This window comes from Anoplopoma fimbria, chromosome 5 (genome assembly GCF_027596085.1).
Source record: "Anoplopoma fimbria isolate UVic2021 breed Golden Eagle Sablefish chromosome 5, Afim_UVic_2022, whole genome shotgun sequence".
Lineage (NCBI taxonomy): Eukaryota > Metazoa > Chordata > Actinopteri > Perciformes > Anoplopomatidae > Anoplopoma > Anoplopoma fimbria.
The window spans coordinates 5,193,190-5,221,185 of record NC_072453.1 but is presented as its reverse complement, the minus strand read 5'-3'; the positions used below and the strand labels follow the sequence as shown (position 1 = coordinate 5,221,185).

Here is a 27,996-nt window from a genome sequence, read left to right as displayed (position 1 = left end):
GGGAGAAGCTCTCTCACATCGCCGTCTGACACCTCTGAAATATTCCTTTAACAATTGAGGACCTCCATTTAATTTACACCCAGACTGCGGCTTCTTTTTCTGTCCCCTTTTATATTATTTTCTCTCCACTCCACTTCATCTGTCTGTTAACACACCGGCTCCTTGGACTGTCTGTCAGCGGGGAAAGCAAAGAATAAACCCGTTAAAAACACTCTAAAATACCCACCTTCCTGCCGGACTGCCCTGTCACTGCTACAATCAACATGGATGAAGACAATCACGGTAAGGCTGGTTTTTTTTTTTATTCTGCCCCCATGCAGTCCCCACATTGGTCTCCTCTCCCCAGCCCGTGTGCAGGGATGGATGGACGGCATGGATGTGTGTGTGTGAGTCAGGAGGAGACACGGATGTACGGAGATGCATGGAGGTATTTCAGAGCCAGGATGTTGTTTTGTTTTTTTCTGCAGACCTGCCCAGAAAAAACAACAACAACGGTAGGTGCTCATGATTTAAGACCCGATGTTAAAGGAGCATTTCTCAAATTACAGTGTGACTCGGTTGGATAGCAGGTGAGGAAGAGTCTCCTGTAGAGAAACATGTATAGAAACGCTGAAGTCATTGTTAAAAAATAAAAATAAACACACACACACACACACACACACACACACACACACACACACACACACACACACACACACACACACATAAAGAGGCAATTGTATCATGCATGCACCTTTTCCATCTGTTTGATGTCTTGCTGTAAGGCTTTGAAGTTGCTCTCACTATCTCGTTGCGCTGTTTGAAGCCTCTAAACTGGTGGAAATTGATAAAATATCTGACTGGCACCCCAAGCAGGATTTACATCCTTTTACAAAAACATAGAAAATAAAGAAAAATAAGTCCCTGTTGTGATATTTGAGTCATAGTGATACCATATTAACACATTATGCTTAGGTTACTGGAGAGGTGGCAAATTGTGCAAAATATAGTAATAATATTATAATATAGCTAATGATATGGAATATAATAGATGTAGCAAAAAACACACAGAATGCATTACTTGGTATAGAAAACATGCATATTAAGTGAAGAAGTGCCTTTATGGACAATAAGGGACTGCAATTATTGAGCTGGGGTTTAGTACACTAAAGTCACATTGGGCTATACCCAACATTGAATATTTAAACAGTCGTAGCAGAGTATATTTGGTGCCATGAACCTGACCGTGTGGTGTTGTGATAAAGAATGAATTGAGCCGGTGCAGCTGCATGCCTAACCAGGATTACCGCTCACATGGCGGCTGCACCCCGGAGTCCCATATCAGTTATTATACGATATGTTTGCTGAAACACGCATGCAGGATGCTTCTGAGCAGATAATCCAAACCGCCTTGTGGGTTGAAGGCCTCGAAGGCAGTGTAGTGTAAACAAAAGTCTATAGTCTGATAACAGTTTGTCAGTTAAACTGTGAGCGATTAGCATGAGCCAGGAGAGACCCTCACCCCCACAATATTGTCAGGTTTGAACAGTTCGGAGTGGACCTAAACCAAGAAGTTTTGCCATGAATTTGAGTGGAAATGGGAATGACCTGTTTGACCTGTTTCAATAATACTTGTGCAGACATAGGCTAGGGTGTAACTATTCCTGTCTTTAATCATACTTTATATAATTATAAAGGCTACATTTTAATTATATTTTGTGAAATTTCCATAAACACTGCTGTATATTCACGGCCTCCAGAGGAAGGGTACCAGACATTTGGTGACCTCTTGATGTTTCCTTCAATTGAACATAAGAAATATCATAATATTCGGCCAAAAAATGGGCAAACTAACATGAAAGTTAATAAGCATATTTTTATGATCCAGCGGGGAAGAACCCTTCATATTTTGGACCCTTCTCTAGCTTTACTCCGGTAAAAAAAGAAAAAACTTTGCATACACAATATAAAAAAAATAATAACATTTGTGCGTGTTTCAAAGGAGAGGTTTGAACCTTGGTGTAAATGTTGCTTCAGAGGCTTGTTGAAAGTAGTATTATTCTGAAATCAAAGGGTAAGATTTGACCAATATCCTCTTTGTGATTCAAATCATGCCATAGCCATAGAGCATAAATGTCACCTTAAAAAAATGAGCTACTCACATGTTCCACCCTGCGTAGATGAGGGCAGTCAAAGGAAGAGATACCGGTCACTGAAACATGTGACAGGATGTCAGAGAGCACAGAGGCCCGTTGTCTGTGATCAAACTGGAAACATACGACATGCAAGCCCAGAGAGATTGTTTGCAGAGCTGTGCAGCACATGAGAGTTATTAAAATAACTTACCATAAATGTAAAAGTAATCAAGAGTTCTTGTTCACTCACTCACACCCTCGCTGCCTCTCGCTCTCTTGCACGCATCACTTAACATTTTTCACTTGCACACCTCGATATATGCTGGTATCACAGCATGAGCACTTAGCGCTAAATTTGTCTCCAGCAGTCACTTCAAGCAGCTGAAGTCCCAGTTACAACTCCATCAAGAGCCAATTAATTCAGTGGGCAATCCAATGGCAGCAAGGGCAAAATAAAACAAATAGAAACTTAGTTATCATCGTAAGTTAACATAGTTTTGAATCAGGACCTGCAGTTTTTGGACCAAGATATGTCAGATTTAGTAGTCTACAGCTGCTATTTTCAATGTGTCAGATACTTATTTAATCAACATTTTAGTGAATTTAAATATCCGATTAGACACCTCTACAAAAATCATGCAACTATGAACGAAACTTATCATATGCCATTTCTAGGGACCTTTCTGCTCAGTGCCTGCTCTGGGGTGCTGTATTTTTCATGCCAATACATGTGCACATTACCCTCCTATGTGTGCATTAGGGGATACTGTGCATTGACAGTATGCATGCAAACTATACAACATATGTTCGAAGTAGGGGCTATGATTTGTTCTGCACCAGTGAGCCAAAGGGTAAACAGACACCATGATACTCTTTAGGATTAATACATGCTATATAAACAGCTAAGGCATCTCACAAGGATGAAACAGCATGTTGAGAGCTGTATTTTGGTGATCAGAGTTAGGGAGGAAGGGTTGCTAAAGTTTCTGAACTGAGAGGCCTTTTGCAGACTAATGGAAAAATGGAAAATTGGTGGAATGACGGTGGTGTTGCAGCAAAGGGAGACGGACCTGCACGCATGTTTCTCAGCTTAATTTTTTAAGAATTGAACTATAAACGGTGGCACTCTGCATTACTTGTGGTCCTCAGCTGTAACATGGGATTCATTAGTAAATGTTTACAGCGCTCGCTAACCAGAGTCGGCGCTCCTCTGCTCCGTAAACATGCCACAGAGCAGACAAAGCCTGGCCTCAAAATGGATGAAAATCAGCAACAAGCTCGAAATTTCAAGTGTTTTTATTACTCACGTGTCTATTTTTACCATCATCATATAGCTGGACTGAGAAGTGGAAAGAACACAAGCAGAAATTGGCTGGAAAGCGGTTCACCGAACGTCTGGATGGAGGCCATAAATTTTAACACTTGGCGCTCTTGTATTTTCTCTTCTTTATGGCAGTTTTGTTATGCTGCAGTCAAGGGATTAATATGGGCTGACTAAACGCTGTTTTGGGAATTCGAGGTATTAAAACGCTGAAATGAATAGAATTCACCTTTAAAACATGCCTTGTACCTAACTAAAGACATATGTGACGACTGAGGCTCCTTAGCAAGACATGTCTTGTGTTTGTGGGATCAGACGCCTCAAAATGTGCTGAAATGTTTGTTAATGGGGTTTCCTTGACAATATTTCCTGTGTGAGTGTCGTGATAACCCTGGTGTGTCAATCAACACTCTTCTGTCTATCTAACCGTGGGAAAAGTTGAATGGGAAGGGCCTTTCCTTCAATTCTTCTATTCTCTTTGGACTGAATGTGTGAGTGTGCGCTGAAATAACAAATCGTATCTGACTGCAGCACTTGCTGTTTTGTCTGTCGGGGCCTTTTTAATGTAACACACATGGCGGCGTCTGTTTGCAGTATCATGCCTTGGCTTTACGATTGGAAATATCTCAAGTAGAGAGAAAAATTGTTGCCTTTCTTCTTTGCATTTTTTGTAATCTTCTCCTCAAACTTACTGGACTCTGTATGCAATTATTTCACATCCCATTCACCCAGCAGGCATGAAATCCAAGCTAGGGTGGCTTTTTGGACAACCTGAATCAACACTCTGTATGTGTGATATCTTGGCGCCTAGTGCTGTAGTTCTGAGGGGGATTAGCTGGTAAGAAGGGGAAGTTGGTGTGATTAGGGTACGGCCTTTGTTGTGGCTGTAGGGTGAGTGTGTGGGCGGACATCAGACAGTCACTAGCTAAACTTCGCCCAGGGAGGCTGGCTGGCTTATTGTAAGTGGTTGGTGCTGAAGGGCTAGATAGCCACAGAATAGAGCTCAGACATCTGTGTCTCTCTCCATCTACATGTTTCATATATCTAACGTCCCCTTGGAGATGCACTACGTGTGGAATCTGCTTAAAGGTAGAATAAATTAAAGCAATTTTGGCAAAAATGGCAAAGAACTGTTCGCTAGTTCCACCCTGTCAAATGGGATTTTTTTCTGGTTTTATTATAGATATTATTATAGATTTTTAGTTTACTTCTATAATAGTAAACTAAAAATCTTCAGGTTTTGGACTGTTGATTAGACAAAACATGAAGAGGTCACTATGCGGTCGGTGAACTCGTGATGGGCATTTTTCACTATTTCATCCATTTGATTTATTAAAAAAGAAACATGACAGATTAATCATGGTTCAGAATTAATTAATCCATGATTAAAATAGACAAACAGTCATAATTAGTTGCAGCTCAAATCATCTTTCCAAGAATGAAAAGTAAAGGCATCACAGAAACTCCTTCCATCCATGTGTAATAAAGCTAAACATATGGATGCTGAGTTTTGCAGGTAACTTTCATGTCTATACCTTAAAATTAAGCGACAGCAAAGTAACGATAGCTTAGCTTTCCATAAAGACTGGAAACAAAGGAAACAGCTAGTCTGGCTCCGTTGAAAAGTAACAAGAGGCTTGTTTGTTAACACTTCATCTCTTGTTTAATTCATACAAAAACTTGATGTATAAAGGACCTGTTGGGGTTTTTGCAGGGGGTTGTGTCACAGACTATTACTAGGTGGATTTTGTTACCTTTTGACAGAGAAGTTTCACCCCAGTTTGCAGTCTGTGTGCTAAACTAAGTTTACCAGCATACAGGCATAATAGGGGTATTGATGTCTCTATTAACTTTAAAGTGTATTTCCCAGACTGTTGAATATTTGACCAGAACAAATACCACCAACACTGCATTGTGATATAGGTGTATCTTAAGCCATAAACCCTTTTTAAAAGCCTTTGCTTTTATGGGAATGCCTTCCATACTTCACATCTGTTTTATTCACCTGGCTGCAGAAAGAATTCTCACTTGGTTATAAAAACATGGAGCTGGATTAAATTCACCTCTTCCAAATTTCCTGTAACACCCCAGTAGCCTGTAATGAATGTCTGCCATTTTTTAGGAAAAACGTGTCTCTTATTGTGTGTAGACACAGATGCCCAAAAAATTGCTAAAATGTACTCTTTACAATCTCTTTGGTTGACCCAGCAGGCTGGCCATGTTGATTCAAGGCTTAAGAGGAGATTTGGAAAGAACAGAAATTCATTTTGACTGCCAAGATTATGGGTTTTGTGGTGCAACATTAGAAGATTAAACATGCAGTACAGTATACCGCATGCAACGAGACAAATACTCAAACACAGACAGTGCTGGCGCGTCGTGTGCAGGGATTGAGCCGGAGCTTGTAACAAACTGCACTACTTAAGTGTTGAGAGGGAAGACTACATATGGACCTGATTAAGAGAGAGAGAGACTGGGGAGGCTTCCCGACATGTTCCTATCGCCATGGCAGTGTGTGTGTGTGTGTGTGTGTGTGTGTGTGTGTGTGTGTGTGTGTGTGTGTGTGTGTGTGTGTGTGTGTGTGTGTGTGTGTGTGTGTGTGTGTGTGTGTGTGTGTGTGGGAGGGGAATACAAGACATTGTAAGGCAACATTTCGGCTGTTGTGATTAGAGGTATGCCCTGCCTGGAGTTATTGCTAGGAGCTGTCGAGAGGGGAAGCTCTTTAAGCGCGAGACAGAGAGCAGATGGGAGACAAAAGAAACTCCAAATTGAATAGTCGGGGAGTAGAACACAGACAGACATTAATGGCAGCAGAGACGTACTGTGTGAGTGTCAGTGGAAGGAGGGTTAAGAGAAAACAGGGTCCAGCTGACCATACAGACAGGATGTGGTCAGAGAGAGTCTGGAGGGAAGACGAGTGTTTCTTGGCTTCTGGCTCAATAGAAATGGAGGACCACAACAACGCCCAGCTCGTTCTCACCTTCATAACATGTCCTGGCACTCTTTCATTTAATTTCCTGCACTTTTTTTTTTTCATAATCAAGTATATATTTGCCCTCCTGTTCTGTTTCAATTGGACTTGAGGCCAGAGCGTTCTTTGATCCACCATGTAGCCATGGGACAGGTTGCTATTTAACGTGATCCATCTATAAGGAACTGTATTTAACTTGGAGCCTATACAAAGAGAGACAAATCATTTAAACTTTGTGTGTGGTTTCTGTTGTTACTATCAAAGGTTGCTCTGGTGTCTTTGTGAATGGGATAGGGGTTGTTCGCCAAAGTCAGTGTTTTTGCAGGCAGGCGCACAAGCATCACAGGAACATCCTGAACCTCTGAGCCAACACAGAGCTACACGTCAACAGAGCTGCACACTGAAAGGTTTGAAGTCAGTGCCAATCATCCAGGTTGATGCTCTCCATGCTGGTGTCTGCACATCGTCAGCATCGTCAGAGACATCGAAACGTATTACCTCTCATTCACGGTGTACAGAATAAAAAGCACCCATACAGATTTCAAAATTGCCTCCCAAGATAGATATCTTTCACAATAATGGAGGTGAGCGTGTTCCCATCAGATAAAGCATTCGTTCATTCCACTTCCTGTCAATCACCTGACACCCACAGGAAGCAACAGCAGTGTCTGTCAGGAAATGATCCTTGGAATATATGTCGCCTTTCAAAAATTAATGTCACATCCATGTCCTCCATGTAGCCAGCAAGCTAAAATGCTCATAATGACAATAATAACTGAGCAAGTATAATGTTTATGTTCACTATCTTAGTTTAGCATGCTATCGTGCTAACATTTGCTAATTAACACGAAACAGAGAGAGTTGTGATTGGAAGTAATGTGAACTAGATTCAGTAGAGAGGCTTTAACTCTATGTAACATCAGTGTTCAGCCACTTTTTGTTGAATTTTAGATCTGCTCGCACCATTAGAGAATAGAACTGAAATTAACAGATTTTATAGACTAAACTTCTACAGTGTCCCTCCAAAATCTGCCTAAAAACCTGGCCGATCATCTGTTGCAGTGAGTGAAAAGGTAGCCACTTGGACTTCACTCAGCCTGTGAAAGCCCCTCATCCTGCCCGTACGCCAGAAGAAACAGCATCCATCTAATCCATTCTCAGGCCGATCAAATCATCAGATTATGGTTACTTTGGCCGCCAGCATATGGCAGTGGAAGCCCCTAAAATGCTGCTGACGGTGTTCATCGAATCAAATATTGACATAGTGCTGATGCCGAGCAGATGTGTGTTATAAGGAGGACATCATGTGCAGACCACCTCCTATGCAACCACACTCTCGCACAAATGCACTCGCAGCAGGAGGTCCCTACCCAAAACTGCAGATTAACCAGAGCAATCAGCGTGAGGGCTCCCTGAGCCCCATATTCTCCTCTCGGCCCCAGATGTAGTTAAAAACTAGAAGCCATATTAGCGCCCCCAATCTCTCTTCTCATGCAACCGCCAGGACTGTTGTTACTGAATTATTACTGAAAAGGCTACAGCAGTGTACTAATGCATGATTCCAACACAAATAACTTTCTTATACAATTTGAAAGGAGACAAATTGCGCTTTTTTCAGTTTTGCTACTTCCCATACCGGATTAATTGAGCACAATAATAATTCAGCAAAGACAAAAGCTTCCATGTTTTCTGTTTTAATTGATTTCTGTATGGTAGGTCTGTCCTTTCTGTTGTTTTTCGCTCTATATAAAGCTGAAACAACAAGTTAGTTAATACATTTTTCCGTCTATTTGATCAAAAGAACATCATTAACAAAAAATGTCAAGCAAAAATGCTCTACATTCTCTAAATCCTAGTTTTAAGGATTTGCTGCTTTCTGTATCATATGTGTAAGTGATTTAAAATAATTTAGGTTTCGGGCTCTACAAGCAATTTTGAGACCTGAGGAAATTGTGATTCTTAAAAAAAAAAGAACAGATTTTCCACTGTTTTCTGGCATTCTATGGACCAGTCAATCAATGGTTTAGTTGAGAAAATAATCTGCAGATTACACATTCATAAAAATAATAATTTTTGCATTTTCAGCATTAACAGCAGTTTGAAGGAAAAAACACAAAGAAGAACCTTAGAAGTATTTGTCGTTAATCCCTCATTTAACACGGCTTTTATCTCTCTTTTTAAAGAAAATGACATATTTTAGAGCATCTATCACAGCACTTGCAAAGTTAAACAGCAATTCACTTAAATTTAAACAACATTTAATTAAACAAACTACAGTTCCCATGAAAAATTTGCATGTGTGGCATCGTGGTTTCTTCCACATCAATGATATTCACCAACGCTCTGTAATTTTCCAGCGTTTTAGCCATCTTAAATGTCTACAAAGTTCTGCTCTTTCCTGGTCATTAAAGGCAAATAAAACACAAATCATTTACAAGTCACAAATGGTTGAATGGTGCATTCTTGTTTTTGACACGCTGAATTCTCAGTTTCAATTAGAAAAATTGCTATTGCTGCATGGCAGCATGCTTTTTCAGAATGCACGAAGACTCCTGTGTGCATGACCTTTCACCGTCCATATCATGACCTCCTTCACCTCCTCATGTTCCCACCATTCCTGCTCTTTGGCTCAGGGCCAAAGTGCCTCTGCAATCAGCTACGCCCCACTATCTGCTGCTGCATATTCTGTCCATCATTTCATCACTGAGGCAAAGTAGGTTAAAGGCAGGGCCAGGCAGTGGCTGCTTGGCGGCAACATCTGTGTATATGCTGTGATACTGTACATCACACTTCCGCTCTGACCGACTCGTATTGGGCTCACAAAGAAGGGGGGGGGGGGGGGGGACAAATGTGTGGGATTAATGCCAGCTGGCCTTAGTGTGTATGTGCTCATGTGCGTTTGCATGCACATGTCCGTCTGTCTGTCTGTCTGTATGACCCAGGCTTTAATACAGAGCATGTCTTAATCTACAGTTAGAGGGATTTGCGGCAGATTAGAGTCTGGATGCAAAACCAACTTTCCCTTGTCTTCCTGCTTCCTTGCATGTGTCCCATTGTGCTGCAGGGACAACCAGGGTAATGGGGTTATCTTTTTTTTTTTAAAGCTCATCCACTTTAAAAGACATTACAGCCGTTAAAGTCGGTACTCTAAAGCCAGTAGATCTCGACAAATCCTCTCTCACTCACACGAGTCAGTGAAAACTGGGAGCGCAGCCAGTGTTAAGTGAGCGTGGGATTCTCACTCTGAGCTCCATGTGCTCCCGAGTACTTCGCCACTGGTATGAATGGTTATCACTTCCGAAGGCCTTTAAATCTGATATATTTTCCCTCTCTGTCCGTCCACTCTAACAAAGGGCTTAAGCATATTGATATGTGACCAAAATAAGCGTGGTGAAAGTTATGAAACTGGAGGTTGATGCAGACTGGTGTGGGTTTTGTGCTTGTCAAAGTATCCCTGCATTAGTTTAAATGCCATCAAAGCCTCTGGTTTCAGTGGGTGGCCGGGGACAGTTGTTAGTTTTGGGTGTGAAGAGCAGCAGGGGATTTACTCCTAAAAGTAGATTTTGAGGGATTTTGTTTTTAGGGGGGAAATTACCGGAGCCTCTTGTTCTGGGGTGCACATGTTGGAGTTTAAACCCTTTGGACCCTCTCAACTCACCACTAAATGCAGTGGATTTCTGAGTTTATATATCGCAGATTTATTTGAGATGTCACAGAGGTTCAGATGGGCGTTAAGTCTAGTTTTCTCATGCACACATTTAAATGAGCACCTCACCAAATACAGCTAGCCCACTATTGGACGATCTTACCCTCCAAAGGTCTATTGATTACTATGAAGCAATGACTCATACCATAAAAGATTTTAGTGGATTGACATTCAAGCGTGGCTGTGTTTGGTTTGAGCCAATGTAGAGGTAAAGATCAGCCCCACGGCGACCTCTGTGCTTGCTAAAGACACATGAGTCATAGAGGGGGTCAAAGGGGGAGGTGTGTTAATAATGTAATTGGTGGACCACCTCTGTAGAAAACCCCCCCTACCACTAGACAAGATTATCTGCTGGAGCAGAAATGTTAACACTGGTTTCATAGTCTCCTCTGTTATCAAATGTGTGGTTTAAAATACATATATTACAGTATATAATACAGTAAGAGAGACCTGGTTTTGAGGATAATAGCAATGCTTTGCCATTAATGGTGACAGGCTTTTATAAAAGGACGCACCCTCTGCTTTTCATTAGATTTGAAATATATCAAGATTGTAATCATGCACATAGTTACAGCCAGTAGAAATGTCCATTAGCTAATGCACGGCCTCAGGCAAATGGGAAAAAAAAGCTGTTATCTTCCTCTGAGCAACATATAACGTACAAATATCCATACAAATGGATATATTCGATATTATGGCTGCTAATGTTTTTCCCCATTATGCTGACTAATTATTATCGACTGGTTTAATCTAGTTGAAAATATTCATATTGGTTTTTTTGTCCGAGCAAGTGTTCACCATCTTAGTTTAGCATGTTAACATGCTAAGATTTGCTAATTAGCACTAAACACAAAGTAAAGCTGAGACTGATTGTTCGCTTCGCAGGTATTAGTCATAAATTTAAGTAATGGAAAAATGACTATTGATGCTCGATGATGCTTCAGCTCTTCAAAATATGGTCTAATTTCTGTTTTGGTCTGTCACACCAGTTCATCAATCAATTGAAAAATAATGTGTAGTCTCTCAGTTTTATCAGAACTGGAGCAGTGATGTGGCAGTAAGTCTGAAATATTGACCTTTTAATGACAGTGTTTCCTAAGGCCAATTACTTTTTATCTTATTTTGTAAACCAGCAAACCACATAGTTATCTACCACCATAAGCATCTACCACCTAGTCTTCTTTTAGTTAAATGTCAAAATGTCAAACATTTGACATTTCATTTTGATACACTCATTAGCTCAGTGAGTTTAAAGGAACAGCATCCTTGTTGACTTTTTTGCCAAGAGTTAGATGACAAAATTGATGCTACTCTCATGTCTGTCCTTTAAATATGAGGCTACGGTCAGCAGCCGCTAGCTCAGATTAGCATAAAGACTGAAGGAGTATAAAACAGCTCACCTGAAGCCTTAGCCATATATATTTACTGGAAAGATATAAGAGTGATATTAATCTTATCTAACTTCAAGATAGCAAGAGTATTTTCCAAAATATCTAACTATTGCATCAAGCATTCCCCCATAAAAACAGAGTACAACAATGCATCTTTAACCAACAGGTTAACTTCTGCTTGGGTTCAGCTATTCTGTAGGACAAATGGACAGATTCAGAAAGCACTCTGAAAGTAGAAGATTAAAGAATTGTGTAAAACAGCCTTGAAACTTTTTGAGAGCACTAATTGGCTTTAGAGCCACATTCAGAGCGCATAAGTGCTTTAAGGTAGCTGGAGGTCAGCAACGCTAATTAACACTTTATTTTGGTACCCTCAGTCATTGTGCATTTTTATCCCCTATCTTGTCTATTAAAAACAAAGCCCACAAAAGAAATCCCTCAGTTGTTTCTCCTGCTGTTTACCTGACACGGTGCTTCAGGATTACATAACTAGGTTAGGAAGCACCTTTTGTCTGTGTTGATGTGAATACGGTCTATAACAATGCTCAGCCCTTCTGAACCCAACTCTTTAACAAGCTGTTGAATTAAAAGTAGGTTGAATGCTTCCTCTTGAGCACAGTGACCTTGTTTTACTTTAATTGGTGCTGTTTCCCGCCTGCGAGGGAAAATAACACTTGATATATTTTTTTTATCTCTACTGTAGCAACATGTAGGAACAAAGCTGCGACTGTGATAGTAGATGTGCCATTTTCCTGTTGAGAGATTTGCTTTTTCTGCCTTTAAGCTTTCTTAATGAAGCGAGATGGCGCAGGATCTTTGTGCTGCAGAGAGATGAAAAAAATGGAGAAATAAAATGTGTGTGGGGGAGAATGAAAGAGAGAGAGAGAGAGAAGTGTGATACAAAAAAACGAGGAACAAGATTGAGAAAGAAAGACAAAGTGAAGAAGAGGGAGAAGGAAACATTGAATGGAAAAGGAGTTATCCTCCCTTCTTTTTGCCTGGAGCTGTGAAACCCTCACAGCCTGAGAATCAAAGTTGCAGGCCTTGTTAAATGAGCAAATTTGCTTTTAATGAAAGAAAACTTTATCTGGATTGGTTTTATTAATATAATTTCCCCTGAGCCAAGTGGAGAGGGAGGGGGCAAAACACTTTCAAGTGGAATAATTAAGACCCTTCTCTCCTTCTCTTGTTAATTAACGTTAATTAACATGAACATGCAGGCTTGTGATATGTGTTGCTGCTGCTGAACAAGCTGAAACAGTCAATGCAGCAGCAGCAGCCCTGTCACTTAACCGCATGAGGAGGATGACTCTTTATACGAATTTCCATCTGTGGTTGTGAACTCCTTAAGAACTTTTAGGTTCTAGATTGGATTCACTTCTGTTTTCTGCTGTGTGCTGAGTTGGTACCGTGATACGAGCTGTGTACATATGAGGGGTTAAGGTATGCTGTGTTTTCTCCATCACATGTTTCAGTTCCTGAGGATCTGTCCCTGGAGGAGAGGGATGAGCTTTCAAACATCCGACGCAGGAAGAGAGAGCTGCTCGATGATATTGAGGTGCGTGTTTGCAGTATAATATACAATATGTTCAGGATACATTTGAGCTTCATCTCAGTAGCTGAGGCCTCTGTTCATTAGCAGTGCATTGTAGCTATGGTGACAGATGATAAATGTCATGTATTGTATTGATAGCAGATTATTTTAATGTGAAACTGGAAACCAAAATAGGAGTACAGTACTTGTTAGTAGGTTATTTCTGACCTGTTGATTCTTTTTGCATATCTACTGTGCACTGCAGGTCTATTTGCATGCTGTACATAATGCAAATATACCTAGATGTACACCCACTGCTTACTGTACAGTTCATCCTCTGCCTTTCCATGCCTTAAAACAGTTTTCCAGTTTTAACTTAAAGAAGGAAACCAACAGTATCACTCTTTTCTCTCAGAGGTTGAAGTTTGAGATAGCAGAGGTCATGACGGAGATCGAGCAGCTGACGTGTGTTGGAGAAAGGTAAGTAACTGAAGTTGAAGTTGAAAGCACTGTGTGTAAATGTTCACAAATTTTTACAGAAACTGAACATTACAAGCTTCTTAGTGGTACGATTTAAAGCTAATGTATTGCATTGCAATAGATTGTAGATGTACCTTGTACATTCATTTACCTAGAAATATTATGACACCAGGGCCAAAGCAATCATCTTTACACTGTTCTGGTAATTTGGATATTTTATTATATAAACTTTATTCATAAAATTCAGTGATATCTTCTGTGAATGTTATATTCTTTGAAAGGCAGTAGTGTGCATTAGAGTTTCTGTACATTTTAGTCCAACAGTTGTTTCAAAGAGAGTTTCGGATTTGCATGTTAGGTTCATGAGACTTCAAAGGCAGTTGGATTACAAAGGTGTAGGCTTACCTAGACATAGCTGGAAAGGACGTATCTTTGCATCATAGCAATATAAGGTTGTCATAGCTACCTAGTTGTTTGTTTAGATCAAATACTAACTTATTTACTAGAAAGTGTCCAACCAACAGCTGCACGAAACAAATAATGAGAGTCAATGTACAGCCTACCGTATGTGCCAGGTGGCTCTGTGCATGTGTTTTTCAGATTATGTGCACACAGATCTAATGGGAACAGATGTGGCAGGAAATAATATTCTCTGTTGGGACTATTAATAAACTATATTGTTGTGTTTTGACATTCAGGTACTTGACAATCTGTTAGTTTCAGTGTTGTTTAGGGTTAATACGTGCCAGTAACCTTAATTAAATGCTTCTGTGTTCTAGTAAAACGTCCCAGAGAAACAAACAAATCGCCATGGGCAGGAAGAAGTTCAACATGGATCCAAAGAAGGTACCTTGTGTCCTTTAACAGCCTCTCCTGTTTCTGTAGCCTTGATAAGAACAATTTTGTTCTGGTCTGAGGAACCATCCATTCTCAGCCTCGTCATTTTGAGACAAACAGCCATCCTGTTTTTCTCTTTTCCATCATCAGGGAATCCAGTTCCTGCTGGAGAACGACCTCCTCCAGCACACCCCTGAAGACATCGCCCAGTTCCTCTACAAAGGCGAGGGCCTCAACAAGACCGTCATCGGAGATTACTTGGGCGAGCGGTGAGACAGAGCATATATCAGGCTGCAGGAGAAACTCTTCCTTCCATGAGATTTATGCTCCCCCTGTGATTAGAGAAAGACATTATGGACTGGATTGATAGCGAGCATGATTGACCCCCCCAACATGAATCTTTGAGTCAGTGTGTGTGTGTCTTGTCATAGTCTACCCATGTAGACTTATAACTGGTAATAAAAGGACCATCCAGCTCCTCACATCTCATGCAAGACTGCTGGATGATGAAGGAGAAAGGAAGTCCTGCAGCCAGGGAGATATATATGTTGTCATCTGAGGGTTAGATCAGATAGTTAAACATACTGTATGAGGCGTACAGGGACTAAATACTCCAAAAAGAGAAAAGGAAGCTGCATTAGCAAAGGATGTAGATAGAGAGAGAGAGAGGCAGTATAGCAAAATCAAACACAAAAAAGGTTTTAAAAAAAAAAACCAAGTATCATTTTACAAAATGTATATTAATTTTAAAGGAGATCCAAGGTAAATACAGCACTATCTGAACTATTTCTATCAGGGAATCCCATCAAGTACAGTCTGTGTTATCCTACGTCAGTACAGGTGCTGATTGTGCAGGTGAAGACACATGAACAGACAGTTGCAGAACAATGGAACACACACACAAACACACACATTCACTCACATTGTGAATGAAGCTGAAGGTTGGGGGGGGGGGGGGGACTCTGGGGACTCCTCTTGTTGGCAATAGGCTTTACTCATGGAGGATCAAAGAGGCCACCTACCCGGTGTAAATCACACTAAACTCAGGCTGAGGGTTTACGCTCAGTAATTATCACTAATTGAGCTTATGCAAGGAGCAGGAACCTATTATTACATGCTGGGTTGAGAGGGAGATGAAGAGAGGGGAAAACAGGGGGGAAGCACACATGGATAGGAGGAAGAAGGAGAAAAATAGCCTGAAGGAGAATAGATCGTGGGAGATGGATATGGGTGATTGACTCCAAAATTACGCGACCAGACCTTTTTATTGTTCCTGTATAATTCAGCTTTGTTCGTTACACACAATACACTTATTGCAATCGCACTGAAACACATTCTGTATATATGCAATTTCATTTTTTTTTTTACAAACAACAGGCCACATTCACATTTCTTTTTAATAAATGTACCCATAATAATAACCTTATATAGAACCCTCATAGGACAGGATTCATTTTATTTGGCTGCAGATACCAGTATAGACAAGAAGAAGAAAGCCCCCAAATCCTCATCCAAATAATCCAGTTATTGCAAAACAAGTTTGATGTTTGTTTCCTGTAAGCCAACGCTTTCTCTACTTTTCTCAGCCTTTCTACAATGTCTTTCTACAAAAAAAACACAAAATGCTGAGTCTGGCAATTCCCAGCTTCTATTGAACAATACACAACACAAAAACGATACAGGATCAGGATCATGGCCCCTGATGTACAACAAACATGATCAGAGAAGCTGTGACCACAGCCTGAGGGCAGCTGTTGTGACTTTTCCTACAAAAGTCCCACCAATTGCCAAACAAACCTCTGACCAAAGGAAGCCTGTATGGGTTTGGTTTAAGCTGTTTTTCATCAGTCAAACGCACTGTTCCCCCCCCCTCAGGGAGGAGAAATACTCAGCATCGGCCAGCTGTTTAAATTGCTTACAGACCACACGCTCAGCGCCCGGTATGAATAAGGGCATAAACATGACAGGAATGCTATGAAACAGGAATTCAGGTTGAGAAATGCTTTCATGGAGGAAAATATGTTTTTCTCCACCCTGTCCTCTGGGTTCACATTATGTTGAGAGTTATCTGACATCTGGATGGTCTTTTTGCTCTTTGAAATAAAACGAATTGCTTAGAGATAGAATGTTATTGGAAATCAGATTTTCTCATCTGTATTTTTGTTCACCAGGGATGACTTCAACATCAAGGTGCTGCAGGCTTTTGTGGAGCTGCATGAGTTCGCAGACCTCAATCTCGTCCAAGCACTACGGTCAGCTGAACGATTGACAGAAATACTATAAATTTTAGTATTTATTTTACAACAGCTATGTCATGTGCACCCTGACTCCCTGTGGCATCATACATTTAATCCACTCCATTCACTCTAATTATAGGCAGTTCCTGTGGAGTTTCCGTTTGCCAGGTGAAGCCCAGAAGATCGACCGTATGATGGAGGCGTTTGCCTCGCGGTACTGCCAGTGCAACCCTGGAGTCTTCCAGTCGACAGGTCAGACACAAAACAGGCTACTGCAGTCTAAGCTAGTGGTCTCCAACCTTTTTTTTCAGATGTACCCAGAGAAGGCCTGTCCTGCTCCAGAGCCCCTTCATCTTCACAACCTGTAATTGGTATTAAACTGGATGTTAATTTAACAGTGTTACTTAAATAAGCTAATATTGTTACAATATTTTTTCATGCAATCGAACAGTCAGAGTTTAGGTCGATATGGCCAAGTTTCATCTTAACAGATGTTTAAGCAATTTATCCATTACTTTAAGCTGATTATTTATTATAAATTAACTATAGACATATCCATAATTTATCATTTACTTTAGCTTTTCCATTGCCATTAGTCAAGGGGTATATACTGGCCATTTAATCCATTATTTTTAGCTAACTTTTTTGATCACTCTTAATTGCCACAGTGTTGATGTTACAGCTGAATCCGTGCAGATTTCTTCTTTTTTGAAGCAAATCGTAACTTCAGATTATTTTTAATGAATTGAGCTAATCTTTCCACGTACGCCTTGGAAACAACAGAAGTACCCCTTGGGATACATAAGAGCGAAGTGTGAAATCCAATATGTTGGACAAAGTCAATTCACTGATAAGCAATTTAGCATTTTCCAACGGAGGTAGTGCCCGAGGGTGCAGGATGCATTGAGTGTCGGCCTGTATTTTTTAATGCATTTTAATCATTAAGCCATAAGAGTTACTGTAACTAAAGCTCAATGAGGTTTATTCAGATTACAGTAACTACAGATCACGGTTCACTGCAGAATATGAGTTAAGAGTAAACAACCAGCAACAAACAAGGGACATATATTATTCAGTTAGACTGAATCGGGTTGAGTCATACTTGGTCTTGTGATAAACAACGCCTACAACTACAACAGTCGGTAAATAATTAAAGAGGTTATAAAGCAACGTATTGTGAGCAAAATTGTCGAGGGTCCATGTGGTTCCATGGACGACATACTTAAGTAGTTGACGGATGCCTGTTCAGGTATGGGTTGAGCAAATTCAAATGCTACTAAATAAAATGTAATAATGTCGGGTGGTTAAGTCACACAAAAGGCTTTTTATTAGTTTTTAGAATTATGGGGTTTGCTACAGACAACAATAATTTGATAATCTCTGCAGAGGCAGGCATGCATGACTGTGTTTGAGACAGTTGTGGGTGCAGGGCAGAAAAGCAGCTTAGATTCATGTATGTGGTAGCAACCATAAAACCATAAAATAATCAGAGATCTTTGATCACCAATGGAATGAGCAACCCATCTCTCTCTGTGCTTCACCATGCACATCGAGTTTTTGATTACACTGACATTCCTCTCACAGTAAGCAGCTGCTCTGTCCCTGTATTACCCACTATGTGCAGAGCTCCTCTTTTTTTATAGAGAATTGTGTTAGTGGGCAGACAATAGGCAGCGCAGGACAGCCAGGACCAAAGTGTGTCAGTGAGAGGAGGCAGACAGAGAGGAATGAATGATTCATTTAAGGCAGGCACTGGCCCGTGTGTGTCTGAACATTAACTCACAGTAGAGAGACTAAAGCCCTGCCTCCCCCGTTACTTTTGATCCCCCTTAAACCCCTCTCTCTGACGTACAAATGCAGTACAAAAAAAAGGATTCTTTGTCTGTATCTTTTTCATTCCTACCAGCCACTAAGAAAATTCCTGTAAATAAATACACAAACATTTAGAGGAATTAGGCCTAACTTTCCAATCCCCTTGCCTATCTTTATAGTAATATAAAAAATGTGTACGAAGAAACGGAAATTATCAAAAAGTATCACCATATGCTGATGACATCCTGTTATATCTACTGATGCATGAAAATGTTACACCAAGCATGCTAAAGACAATTTGGTTGACTGTCTAATTACACAAAGAAAATAATAGGAAACATAATAAAACTGGACATTAATGATCTGTTATTTATTTTTGGAACTATTTGATTCCCTTTCTGTTGCTCTCAGATACCTGCTACGTGCTGTCATTTGCTATCATCATGTTGAACACCAGCCTCCATAACCCCAACGTCAGAGACAAGCCCCCTGTGGAACGCTTCATCTCCATGAACAGAGGCATCAACGAAGGAGGGGATCTGCCAGAGGAGCTTCTCAGGGTGAGGATTTGTCTACAATGTGTTTGTGTCTGTGCAATGACTGATCTCTGTGACCGCTAGGGTCACACCTACTCCTTACAAGTGAGGCATTTCCCTTAATGTTTACCTTTTTGATTATTACTTTCCCTCACCTGTCTGCAGAACCTTTACGACAGCATCAAAAACGAGCCCTTCAAAATCCCAGAAGATGATGGAAACGATCTGACGCACACGTTCTTCAACCCCGACAGAGAAGGCTGGCTCTTAAAGCTCGGTATGTGCATTAGGAGTCACAGAAGTAACCTTGATTGTGTTGATTTTTATCATTTGTAAGCAAACCCTTAACATCAGTTTTGATGAGCAGTATCCTTTATTTACCTGGTGATGAGTGTTGTTTGTTTGTGTGTAAATTGTTCATGATAGGCTTTCAGGCAGCCATGTTGGAGGTTGACAGCTCTTGGGCAACAATTGCTGAAAAAACAGCCACAGTAACTTAACTCAGAATGTTCCAGCAGAATTAAACATAAGGTCGCTATTTGCCCCAGTATGCTAACAAAAAACAATTTAACCTCTACAAATATTTGAGCACTTTTAAGCATGTGGAAAGTTCCCCGACACACCAGCATTTATAATATAATGCTAAATTATTTGACTACAGGGGAACTGCTCAGATTTGCTCAAATTTGTGGGTTCAGTGTAGGTGAAACAAACGCGCCATTGAGCAAATTGTAAACTGTCTTGGTAGCCCTGACTTTTGAGAGAACAGACAAAACTTGATAGTCCAAAATGGAGAAATATATCAACAGTGGTGTCACACAATCCGAGCACAACCCCATTAAGCCACTAGCATGGCTGTAGACTCTTAGCTTGCTTTTAGTAACACTGGGAGACAAAACTGTGAATCAACACCACATTGAAATATTTAGTGAATGTAGGACACATTTTGCTATCTTAAATACTACTTTGTTTTGAGTTTGTTTTCCCATATTTAATACACTACTAACTCAGACCCCTGGCTAATAAGCCAGATAACAAAGTAAGAAATTAGTATTTGCTTAGTTGCAGATAGAAAAATGTGGTAAAGCAAATTTTAGTGAGCTCAGCATTTCTGCTCACGCAGCCTCAAAACTGTCCACCTTCATTATAGTGCTTGATACGGTTGCTAGGAGATCTGTGAAGGAACTGCAAAGGGTCTTTTTTCCCCCTCGTCCTTCATCCTGTGACCTCTTCGTTTTGTCTCGTATTGTCCCTCCTCTCCTTCCTCTCCTCTCACTTAAAGCATGCTCCTTTTTCTGATTACTGGCATTGTGATTTTTGTGCTTGTTGTGTCTTTCGAATTCCTTCTGTTTTTTGTTCCACACTCCTTTTCTCTAACCTTTCACACTTTCACCTTTTGTTCTGTTCTCTCATTCTGTTCTGTGATGGCCGTCCCTTCTTAAATATCTGTATTAGGAGGTAGGTAACACTCCTTCCTCCATCCTCTCGGTTCATCACAGAGTGCCTTCACACTGGCATTGGCTGCCATTATCTCCTTAGCACACCGGGCCCCTGAACATGCCAGCCGCCTCATTTAATTGGCTTATTGTATCAGAGCTGTTATTGGGCTAATAAGAACAGCATTGTGAGGTGATGGGTTATTTCATTAAAGGGCAAGGCAAGTTGGAGGTCAGTGGTCTCTCTAATTTTGCATGAAGAGTGGCTGCATTCCTCTCGTGGCTCTGGATGGCGCAGAGGGCTTGTCTCAGATGGTGTTCACGCAAAAAACAAATGTTTTTCCCAAGAAGTCTCAGCATAAAAGATAACTGTCGACCACAATAACCACAGTTCACATTCCCTTTATTATCCTTCCTCTTTTTCTTTACCAACACGTGCCATGATAACGTGATTAAAAAGGAAAAGTGAAGTAGTCATAAGCAAATCAATAGTAATCAGGCATGTTTGAAACAAATCCATATTAATTAAAGTAATTTAAACCCCTTATTTTGATGCGAAAACTAAAATCAAGATTACTTTATTTTACTGACCTGCTGTATTCACTGTCGTTGCTGTGCATGCAGTTTGACAATCCAGTGGACAATTAGACATGTGAATTACGGTTACACAAGTTCAATTCCATACTGGTCAGGACAATTGATTTGAATTGCACTTGTTTCAAGGAATAGTGCAAACTTTGTTAAAATTTGCTTTTTGTCACATTTTTGCTGAGAGTTAGAGGAGAAGATTGATACCACTGTCGTGTCTATGCATTCCCCTGTTTCCAATCTCTGTGATATGCTAAGCTAACCAAACTGCTGGCTGTAATGTTAGCTTCATATTTAGCTTTACAGGCATGAACGTGGGATCAATCTTCTCAGCTATCTCTCGGCAAGAAAGTGAAAATTATATAACCCCTTAAAACGTTAGCAAGTCAACCAAACAACTAAATCAAACTGCTGCATGCTTTGATTTTTTCCCCAAATAACTCGTAACATGCATTGAACATAAATGACGTTTGCTTCCTCATAGATTTCCTGAAACAAACACCCAGAGTTCAGTTGAACAGGTCGCCTCACGCTGTGAACCATTAGAGACGGCCCTACGCGTCATACAGCTCCTGTGTAGCTATCTGCCAGAATACACACGCTCAGCTTTAGTGAATGAATGGGCTGCTTGAGTCTGCGCTGTGGGAATGTGTACCTACCGCTGCGTATCTGGTCATGCAGTGAAATAAAGGAGACCTTTGCCTATTGTCATTGTCCTGTCCCACAGGCCTCAGTATCCCACGCTGCTGCTTCTTTTCTTCCCGTACAGACTCCCCCTCTCTTTCTAATTTGCCCTCCATCCCATATGCTACACTTGCCACATCATTTTAGGTCCAGTTTTCCCCCATTAGTGAATTCCATGCTCATTTTAGCTCCATCAGCTGAGTCCCTGCTTAATAAGAGAAGTTTTTTTGTTTCTGTTTGAATGAAGCACTCGGATGGCCTGTCAGGTTGTTCAATATGATACATTGCTGCACTGCTATGAGGCTGTGAAGCTCCTTGAGATGTCATTACATTTATTACTATCCAGGACTGAGCCTGCTGCTTTGCCTGAATCCATCATCATCACGTGTGAACGGCATGCCACTAAATTCAGCTATTTAGACATATATTTAAGAAGGCCTCATATCTACTGAAGGGTCACAAAACAGCTCTGTTGGCCATGTGAGAAAATTTTCAGAGCTCAGCCAAGCTTGTATTCTGGGACAGAATAAAGAGACAAGGAGGAATGCAAACACCTTTTCCTGTCCTCCACATTCATTTAAACAGAAGTGAATGGAACAGGGAGATGGGATGTCAAAGCATTATATCTTGACTTGTCCCTGATTTGCTTCTCTCAGCAAAGCGTTCAGCATGTAAACTGACAAACATGCTATCTAATCAATATTTAGATGATATAAATGACCAGTCAGTGTGCAGTATTCTGCCTGTTCTGCATGCAAGGACTTCAGTTGCAGTCAACAAAGAAGCCTTTGACTAAATTACGCTAGTGGGAAACATTTTTTATCCTGTTCAATAATTCAAATTATGAAATTGAGTGATGCAAGACTTTAAACTCTTGCATCACTGTGCACATGCCCCCTCTCTGGAGTGTCCATAAACAAACAAATGAGTGATAAATCAGCATTAGAAGCATGCAAACATGGGAGGTCCTGCAGCGGAAATCCATAATGAATGTCAGGTTTTCAGGATGAAGTTAAACACATGGTTAAATGGGATAAATAGCTCACCAGAACGTCATATTGTCTGTTTCAAAATAAAACCTTACTTAATATTTTGTATTAACCCGACAATAGTAGACCATGTCTTAAATCCTCATTACATTTTAATGAGTTAAATGTAGCAAGTGCATCTGAAAGTCAACATTTCTCATAAATAATATACTGCAGATTTTGGATTTTTACTCTAGCTAGCAGTATATAGTGAAATCTGGGTCAAGCGAACATTACATATTGATTACATCAGTAACGGCTGCTTTGTGCTCATTCTGTTAAGTCAGCAAACATGTTATTATGGGGCACCTAAATCCAGATTGTACATTGACGTTAGACGCATTTTTGAGTTTTGGATTACATAGGTGGATTGCATCGCTGATGATGTAATTAATAGAAAATCCAATAATCCCAATAATCTTCTTTTATCTGAAGCGGGAGGCAGATGGAGAGAATGTGTATATCCTTATATTATTCCTACATTAAGATGTTTAATTGTATCATAAAAAATAAAGTGTTTGACTTCTTGTACATGCTCCAAATTCAAACGTTCTCTGCAATGATCATTACAGTTCTCCGCTTCTGTTTTGTATTTTTAAAGCAGGCTTTTCTCAAGTCAAGCTCAAAAAATCTATCACAAAAAGTGCACCCCTGCCTTAGTTTTAATGTGTATTTGGTGTGTACCTGTCTGGGGTTTTTTCTCCTGGAAGGTAAAACAGTGTTAGACAAACCCTGCCAAACCCTCGGGCATCCATCTCTTGAGACTGGGTGGGGAGTGCTGGAGGCCTCTGATTGAGCCTAATAATGCAGAGAGCTGATGATCAGAACCAGATGTGGCACGTGGAGCTAAGGTCTCCTGCAGGTTAAACTCTACATGCACAAACACTGTCGCCTCTTAAATTCTAACTCAAACATGACTTTTTTTCTCTGCAGGCGGCAGGGTGAAGACGTGGAAGAGACGGTGGTTCATTCTGACCGACAACTGCCTCTATTACTTTGAATACACAACAGTAAGTAGGCAGATCGATTTTTTCTAATGTGTCAGAAGGGACTCAATCTGGGTTCTTTTGTTGTTTAACAGAATGCATATTGCACAAAAAATAATTTATTTGCAGATTACCCACAGAAAAAAACCCATAGTTGATCAAAGTGGGTGGATCTTAAAGGAACAAGAGTCAGATGAGAAGATTTATGCAGGGTTATGTGTTTGACTATTTCTTGGCGGTGAGTGGGGACTCTCCGGAGTATCCATTGGTTGCCAGGCCAACTCATGGTGACGACATGGAGAAGTCATTGCGCGCAGCCAGGAAATTGGCCAGCACATAACTCTCCTTAAAACCAGAAGTTCTTGTTTTAACACTTTGGGATTGGTCCTTTTAAAAAAATAAAATGACACATTCAGGCTTTATGCTAGGTTAAGCTAACAAATTGCTGTCAGTTGCTTCCTATCTAAATAAATATAGTAATTTTAAAATATTAAAGCCAGTATTGGTAATTTAGCTTAGTGTGTGAAAAAGATAATGTTTAAATGAATTTAATATAGAAAGTCAGGTTAAATTAAGTTGGATAAACTGTAAGAAAAACATAAAGAATTAAGGGCACACGTGTAATCTCTCACACAGACACACAGGAATACGCACACAATTAAAGTCCGAGGTCTTTTCCTTCCAGCTTTGCACTTTAACAAATGCAGCCCCCTTGACCTAAATGAACCTCACTCCAGCAATTGACATGAGGCATCATAGGAAACATCTGCAAACTCTGCGGTACACATCTGGCACAGCTAAGCCGCAAGCCAAGTGCCTCCCCCACCCGCTGCCTGTCAACCCACTCTTCACCCCATTTCTGAGAACACCCCCTTCCCCAAACACACACATGCCACCAATCCCCCAGCAAACACACTGCAGTGGGGGTACACACACTAAAAAAAAAAAGGCGCACACGCAGCCAGCTGTGAGCAGCCGTCCCAGGGCATTTCCTCCCCCTGCTGTGCCCCCTCATTAGTAGGAAGATGACAGGCCGGACACAAGGCTGTTCCTCAAGGTCCCCCCTCACATCTGGCCCCGCAGACACAAAAGCAGTCACTGGAGGATGGAAGATGGAGGATGTAGGGAGTATAGGGTTATGTTTCCCTCGGGTGCTGTCCCCTACGTGACCAGGATGAATAAAAACTTCAAGTGTGCTTTTATCACCTCCTTGATTTTTTGAATTTGATGCTGACAGCCTCAATATGTAGAGATAATGGTTGAAATACTTCACTTTGCTGCACTTGAAATTAAAGGCGCTAAAGGTAGCTTAAAAAATGTTACTGCATCAACGTTCTGACATTAGAAGTTTCATGTCATGTCATCTTGTGTATCTGTAACACATTTCATGTCTGGAAGAAGTTAAAGACCATGCAAAGAAACATCTTTCACTGAAGAAGCAAGTTTCTTCTTGACAGGATTTATGGGTAATGTGCACCTAATTTAAAAAAACACTAGCAACAATGAAAACAGTGGTAGGACCAAGAGGCCTAATGATTTAACTATGGTTTCAGTCTGATTTACAACAATCTATTCTACGGACACAACGAAGCAGAAATAATTTGGTTGCCTCAAAGACTTGAGTGTGTGATTTCATGTGTAACTGCGCCCTCATTGCACACAGATTTTGTCCTTATGAGACATGTGTGTGTGTGTTTCCAGGATAAAGAGCCTCGTGGGATTATTCCTCTGGAGAACCTCAGCATCAGAGAGGTGGACGAGCCCCGGAAACCTGTAAGGACTAACTCCAGACGCTGTCTTGTCGATCTAATTCTGTTTCTCTTTTAAATTGAAATTCATACCGAGATCATAAACTTTTTAAAAACAAAAACACAATTAAAATTTTCTCAGAGACTGTATATTTTTTTTCACTATGTATATCATGTTGTTGCCTCCCGATGTTTCCCCAGAACTGCTTCGAGCTATACAACCCCAACCACAAAGGTCAGGTGATCAAGGCCTGCAAGACGGAGGCCGACGGGCGAGTCGTCGAGGGCAACCACGTGGTGTACAGGATATCAGCCCCCACGCCGGAGGAGAAGGAGGAGTGGATCAAATCCATCAAGTAAGAGACGCTGTGTTCTTGTGGATCCATTTACACTGAGAGGGCACTTAGCCAACGCCGGGCTGCTCCCATGTGGGACCGTCTCATGTCTGACCTTGACTGTGAGAAACCAACACACACACACACACACACGCACACAGAGCTGTGAGCTTAATCAGAAATGTGCAGACCAGTACAAACACACACTCACACTCACACACACACACATACACGCTGGTGACTAAATGTGACTCTGTTTCTCACACTTCCGCACAGATAACACTCAGAGGTGATTTCTGCTCCGCTGGATAAGCTCACTTCCCTTTGATTGGAGCTCAGCAGTCACATAGAGACACACAAACACGCATATCTTCTCAGGCACTTTGCCTTGCTACACTCTTAGAGGTGTTTTGACAGCCCTTACACCTGATTTGTCATGTAGAAACTCTGCCTTGTTACCCAGAAAGAAGAGTGGAGCTGTAGCAGTAAATTGGGTAATTGATCAGCTGGCTGGTTATCATCCACTCAGCTTCAGCTACACTGGAAAATATGATCAATATCACAGCAGAAATCATATTACACAATGCTTCCACGCTCTAATGCCATTAAAGAAATACACTTAGCATTGACATATGTTTATCCATTAAATGAAAGTGAGTTTTTTTTCGGCTAAGTTACTGTAAATCTTGTTCGGAGTGAGGCTGCTTCACGCACAGTTAAAGTGATTGGAAATAGGAGAGAGGTGGTTCTTTTTTCTGTGTGGGAGATTTAGCCAATTGACCTTCAGATTACACACACGCCTGTAGCATGTCTCAGAGCTTTTAGTGCAAAAGCACAAGTGTGAACCAGCAGTGTTTTAGTCCAGTTGTGCTGGACATCATAATGTAAAGTCTCTTCCGTCCATTGTTGGAAGAATTAATTGTCAGAGGTTGCAGCAGGACAGAGGTCAGCAGGACAGAGCTGTGCTGCCTCACACACCTTCTCACTTGACTCAGCTGCTGGGGCGGCAGACTGTCCTGTGGTCAGCAGACACACACACACACACACACACACACACACACACATTTGGTGTATCCACGCTGTCCCACCTGACTCATCTGCAAGGCTGGAAACTGCTCTTGTGGTGAGGTTTTGTGCACACATACACACAGACAGTATAGGATTGGCCAGCTCAGCATGTCTACTGTTCTGCTGCTGGGAAGGCTGTGGGGTTACTCAGCGTTGTTCCCATCCTCAGTGTGTGTCAGTGACACTTTAGGGCTTTTATGAGGCTTTGGTGGAACATTTTTCGGTTAAAGAGCAAGAAATGTCCCTCATTGGTATTGCCCAAAGCAAAGCAAAAAGATGAGTTAATATCAGAGTGACTTACAGAAACAACACTCAAAACCAATGACGATGTTGCTTCATGTCTGCTGGTGTGTAAATAGGCAACTGTTTGTAATGACAGTAACCTGACACACTTATCAAGAATAATCGGACTTTCGTACGTACATTTTGACAGCTTTCTCCTCTGAGATCGCTTTAAATTGACTAGTTGACAACATTTATGTTGCCTAACTGGGTGCATTTTGCTTAGTCTGTTGTGTTTTATTTCCGAGGAAAGCCTGAATATATATATATATATACATATATATATATATATATACATATATATATATATATATATATACATATATAAATATATATATATACATACATATATATATATATATACATACATATATATATATATATATACATATATACATATATAAATATATATACATATATACATATATAAATATATATACATATATATATATAATACATATATATATATATATATATATATATATATATATATATATATATGTATATATATATATATATAACAAATCACTGTACATGTCAGGCTTTGGTATTGATCTCTCAGATTTAAAGCGAACGGGTTTCTCTCTAGATTCACCAGAAAGCAATACAAACACTAGACATGATGTGCTTTGAATAATATGCACAGATTTCACTGGTAATAAAAATGCATCTTCTTCACAAGGTTGACAAATTAGTCCTGCAGGCAACAAAACAGTCAAGACAGCATATATAATATGTAGGCTTGGCATGAGCAGTTGGAAACAGTGGTTCAGTGATGGGTCCTTCCTCTCCTCTTTTTCTTTTTACAGAGCAAGCATCAGCAGGGATCCTTTCTACGACATGCTGGCCACCAGGAAGCGGAGGATAGCCAATAAGAAATGATGACCGTCCACCTCCAACGG

The 27,996-nt window shown here is 40.6% G+C and overlaps 1 protein-coding gene across 1 annotated transcript; it reads left to right on the top strand.

Annotated features, from left to right (window-relative positions):
- Positions 1 to 27,993, top strand: LOC129091245 (cytohesin-3-like). The gene is made up of 13 exons (XM_054598793.1): positions 1 to 282; positions 12,979 to 13,061; positions 13,453 to 13,517; positions 14,297 to 14,363; positions 14,505 to 14,623; positions 16,526 to 16,606; positions 16,731 to 16,843; positions 18,815 to 18,963; positions 19,105 to 19,216; positions 23,609 to 23,685; positions 25,363 to 25,434; positions 25,611 to 25,765; positions 27,904 to 27,993. Exons 1-13 carry the CDS (start codon positions 264 to 266, stop codon positions 27,974 to 27,976), a joined length of 1,185 nt encoding a protein of 394 aa, XP_054454768.1. The 5' UTR covers positions 1 to 263; the 3' UTR covers positions 27,977 to 27,993.
- The last annotated feature ends 3 nt before the right edge of the window (positions 27,994 to 27,996 follow it).

What these genes read in the sequence shown, in the direction of transcription:
- LOC129091245 (XM_054598793.1), top strand. An exon ending in TCAACATGGATCCAAAGAAG is followed by an intron (nt 14,364 to 14,504) that starts GTACCTTGTGTC and finishes TTCCATCATCAG; the next exon opens with GGAATCCAGTTCCTGCTGGA. An exon ending in TGCCAGAGGAGCTTCTCAGG is followed by an intron (nt 18,964 to 19,104) that starts GTGAGGATTTGT and finishes ACCTGTCTGCAG; the next exon opens with AACCTTTACGACAGCATCAA.